Raw genomic sequence first — 5,000 nt, 5'->3', positions numbered from 1 at the left:
TCCGGATTTCCCAGTAACTGCATAACGAAGCACAATTTTAAGAAAGTGTATTTATACCAAATTAAAAATTTTCTATTTTGCCTTTTCTCCAACCGAGTATGTAAGAGACCGCTCTCTTTCGAACGTCGAATAATCAAATTAATGTGCAGAATTCCTGAAAATAAAACCAAAAATCCAACTACCAACTTTGGACAATCAACATAAAATGTTCTTATTGAAATTTGAGGGAAAAAATCTTCTAACAAAGAAATGAAAAAAATGTTTTGTTTTGAACAAAAATAATAATAGGAAAGAAAAATGAGAAATGAGAAGGTAACCAACTAAATTCCCTCCCTTCTGTTTTTTTTATTTCATTCGTCTTTTTTATTTTTATTATTATCAAATCACAATAAAAAAACATTTGATAAAAATAATCATCAACGTTTCGGCACTCATACAGCACCCTTAAAAAAAAACAATTTTTTTGAGCAGGCAAGAACAGCAACGAAACCATGATGCTCTCTTCCTGACACCCAAAATTCAAATCTCCTTTTTCTTTTCTCTTTTAATTTTGTCCATAAAAAGAAACTTTTTTCTTTTCGTTTTTGGAGAATTTTTATCTTTTTTCAAATTTTAAGAGGAACATTTTATGGTGGTTGTCCAAATTTGGTCGTTGGGTTCTTGGTTTTATTTTCAGGAATTCTGCAAATAAGCCTAAAAAATAATTATTCATTCATATCCTAGAGCTAATTGTCAAGGTAAATTTTGAGTTTCAACTCGAATAACCTAATATTGCTGATTTTGAATAAAATTTATGCAACTTCTTTTTTATAGGACTTGTTAAACTCGTGTGGCTTGTGAAACCTCCAAATATAATTTTTTTTAATGAATTTATTTTTGTGTGGATTTAAAAAAATTTGGGGGTGATATGCACGAAAATTCGGGGGAAAATTTGGTCCCACCTATTCTGACGTCTTATGCTTGGCCTTTTCGCCTGATAATATACAAATTTTCACTTGAAAAATCGAAAAATACATATTTCCGAAAATTACCAACAATTTTTTTTCAAACCAAATTCCAGGTGAAATCGCAATTCGAGTCTTTCGAGCATGTACAGAGCTCGGTATTCGATCGGTGGCAATTTATTCCGAGCAGGATAAAATGCAAATGCACCGACAAAAAGCTGATGAGGGCTACATGGTCGGGCGAGGACTTCCACCCGTTGCGGCTTACCTGAATATCCCAGAAATCATCAAAGTTGCCAAAGAAAATGACGTCGACGCCATTCATCCAGGCTATGGATTTCTCTCAGAAAGATCGGACTTTGCACAGGCCATTATCGATGCTGGAATCAGGTTCATTGGGCCTAGTCCAAGAGTTGTCCAGCAAATGGGAGATAAGGTAGGATTAAAAAAACATCACCAGATTTCTCCTCTTTCTGAACTTCAAATATCCAAAAGGCGTTTCCCCTTTTTCAAAGTCCACTTTTTCCGTATTCTTTTATCTTTTTCCACTTATTTCGTCCACTTTTTCCAACTCGTTTTTTTTTTATGAAAACATCCAAATTCCGAATTTTTTGGGTACACAGACTTTCCCCTGTTATATTGCGTTTTCCTTTTTTCAAATTCCTCTTTTTCCCTTCTCGTTTATCTATACATCAAGTATCCAAATACCAAATTTCAGGTTTTACATTCTTTCCTCTATTTCTATGTATTTCCCCTTTTCCAAATTTCCCTTTTTCCCATATACTTTCCCCTTTCGTTTTATTAATTTCAAATATGTAAGTGTTTAATTGTAGGGCACACAGATTTTCCCCTATTCCACTGCGTTTCTCCTTTTTTCAAATACCCTCTTCCCCCTTTTACCCTCTCGTTTTTCTGAACATCAAATATCAAAATATCAGGCTACATGGACCTGCCCCTATTTTTCTGATTTCCCCTTTTTTCAATCCATGTTTCCCTTAATATTTCTCCTTTTGCCCTCTCACTGTCAAATGTCCAAATTTCCCAAGCTACAAAGACTTTACCCTATTCCTTTGCTTTTCCCCTTTTTCAAGATCCACTTTTATCTTATTATTTCCTCTTTTCCCCTATTCTTTCCTCTTTTTCCATCTCTTTCTTTTAAACTTTAAATACTCAAATTCCAAGTAGTCATTTCCTTATTATAATGAATTTTTTCTACTTTCAAATTTCTCTTTTCGCCCCTTTCCCTCTCTCGGTTTTGCATACTTTAAATATCCAAATTTCAGGGTTTACAGTCTTTCCACTATTTCGTTCTATTTTTCCAATTCGCTTTTCCCTTATTTTTTCCCCTTTTCCCTCTTGTTTTTCACAACTTCAAATATAAAAATTCCCAGAGTACACATACTTTCCGCTATTCATCTACGTTTTCCCTTTTTTAAAATGCACTTTTCTTATATTCTTATTCCTATTATACTGCGTCTTTCTTTTTTTCAAATTCCTCTTTTTTCCCCTTTTCCTCTCTAGCCTTTCCGTACTTGAAATATCCAAATTCCAAATTTTGAGGGTACACAGACTTTTCTCTTCATTTTTCCAAATTTCTCTTTTTCCCCCATTTTCCCCTCTCGTTTTTCCATACTTTAAATATCCAACTTCCAAATTTAAGAGTTTGCAGACTTTCCCTTATTTCTCTGTATTTCTCCTTTTTCAAATTTCCTTTTCCCTTATTTCCCCCCATTTTCCCTCTCGTTTTTCTTAACTTCAAATATCCAAATTCCAAGGTTACACAGACTTTCCCCTATTCCTCTGCGTTTCACATTTGTAAAAGTTCACTTTTCCCTTATTCTTTCCTTTTTTCCCTATTCTTTCCCCCTTATACATTTGGTTTTTTTAAACTTCAGATATCCAAATTCCAAATTTTTCGGATACACAGACTTTTTCCTATAATATTGCGTTTTTCCTTTTTTTAAATTTCTCTTTTTCCCCTTTTTAAAATTCCCCTTATCCTTATTTTTCACCTTTTCACCTCCAGTTTTTCTCAACTTCAAATATCCAAATTCCAAAGGTACATCGTCTTCCCCCTATTCCCCTGCGTTTCACCTTTTTTGTCAAATTCTCTTTTTTCACCCTATTTTCAAAAAAGTTTAAATATACGATATATGAATATATGTTTCTTTGTTTTACATCTACAAAATTACTATTCTATTCAAAACTAGAATATGCTACCGGAAGTAGTGAAAGCTTTTTTTAACTTAAAAATACCAAAATATAAAAATCCCGAATTGTAAAATTCTGGAATATTAACAATTAAATCAATTTTTTTCTCAATAAATCATATTTATTCATTAAAAATGTAATGATGAAGTATATCGATACAAAAGTTTGTATGTTAAACGTATTTAAAAAAAATATTGTTTGAATTTAAAATAACAGTAAATGAAAAAATTTATTTCTCAATGCAAAAGAACAGTACAAGAACAAGATTTTTATTGCAAGAGCAATAACTATTTTATGCTAACACACGCATTTGAAAAAAACCTTTCGTTGGGACATTTTTTCAATTATTTTAACTTTAGGTTTGAGCAATACTTTTTTAAATATATAAAACATTTAAAAAATTTCTTTGGTGAAAATATATCACTTTTGTATTTTTAATAACTAAAGAATATTGATTAAAAAGCAATTTTTTATTGCTTAAATTCGTTAATTTTATTATTTGGGAATTTTCCAATTCTAAATCTTACGTTTTCCTAAATGAAGAAACCTGAGGTTTTCTTTGAGAACAAAATAAAACCGAAAATGGTCTTCCTTTATTTGAAAATTTGAAAATTAAAACAAATTTTTATTTAAAATTGCTCTGTCCCTCAGGGCTTAATTTGAAAATGTTTATATTTAAGTCTTTGTTTTTACTTCGTACATTAAAAAATATTAATAGAAATGTTTGAAGTGCTTAGACAATTTAAAATAATCATTTCTTAAATTAATAAAATCGTGCTAAACATTTTTTGAACATTAAATATTTAAAAATTTGAATATATGAATTTTTCATTAGTTTCTATTTTTAATATCAGAACATAAAAAGTCAAGGACGTGCCCGCGCGTAAAGTGCGCATACATTTTCTTTATAAATTCTTTTTTAGAGAAATTTAATTTAAATTATATTCATGGAATTTCAAATTTCGGCTTATTTTAATGGAATGTTTTTAAAAAATTAATAATTTTTTATTATATCAAAGGAATATTAAATAATTTCTACTTATTGTGATGGCTTTTTACGATTTCAAGGGCTTTTAACGAATTTCTAGACAATTTTAGGGAATATTTTAAATTTTATTTTAAGAAATATGAAGAATAAAAAAAAATTGAAAGGATTAGAGATTTTAAGTTATTTTAAAAGATTCCGAAGTTCAAATTTTCAGAAAAAAGAACTGCAACTTTCTGACATTATTATAGGAGAAGATTTTCAAAAGAATAATAAATTATTTTTAAAATTATTTTTCCTCAATTGGATTAATTATTAGTCTACTTTAAGTGAAAAGTGGACAAGAAGTAGACAATTTCAGAAAAAACTAAAAATTTCTACAATCATTCAATCATAATATTATACAAAATAATACGAGGGTAGTTCAATAAGTCCTTAGAATGACCAACAAATGGCGCGCGAATCGCTCCAAATCATCTGTTTTCAGTCAGCACCACTCCCGACTAGATATATGGTGCAGTCACAGTCCACATCTTCTGAGTTTACGTGTTTTTATAACCAATTGAAAAAAAAAAATGTTCGTTAAGAAAAATGGAAAAAAACGAGTTCAGAGCGGTAATCAAACATTTTCATTTAAAGGGTTTAACTCCATATGAGATAAAAAATGAATTGGACTCACTTCATGGCACATCTGCCCCTGCCTTAGCAACGGTTTATAACTGGGTAAATGAATTTAAGCGTGGACGTACATCAATAAATGACGAACCACGTTCAGGAAGGCCCGTAGAAGCAAGTACTCCCGAAATCATCAATAAAATCCACGATATGGTGTTGAAGAATAGAAGATTAAAAGTGCGTGA

General features: G+C 30.5%; 1 protein-coding gene across 3 annotated transcripts in view; it reads left to right on the top strand.

The window, feature by feature from the left end:
- The window catches only part of LOC117168552 (pyruvate carboxylase, mitochondrial), a 105,654-nt gene that overhangs the window by 73,018 nt on the left and 27,636 nt on the right, over positions 1 to 5,000 (top strand). For all 3 annotated transcript variants that reach the window (XM_033354294.1, XM_033354292.1, XM_033354293.1), the window contains exon 3: positions 1,061 to 1,380. In XM_033354294.1, coding sequence (XP_033210185.1) covers positions 1,061 to 1,380 — 320 coding nt within the window. The remainder of the gene's footprint in view (positions 1 to 1,060; positions 1,381 to 5,000) is intronic.

This window comes from Belonocnema kinseyi, chromosome 2 (assembly GCF_010883055.1).
Source record: "Belonocnema kinseyi isolate 2016_QV_RU_SX_M_011 chromosome 2, B_treatae_v1, whole genome shotgun sequence".
Classification (NCBI taxonomy): domain Eukaryota; kingdom Metazoa; phylum Arthropoda; class Insecta; order Hymenoptera; family Cynipidae; genus Belonocnema; species Belonocnema kinseyi.
This window is presented reverse-complemented; position numbering and strand designations above follow the sequence as displayed.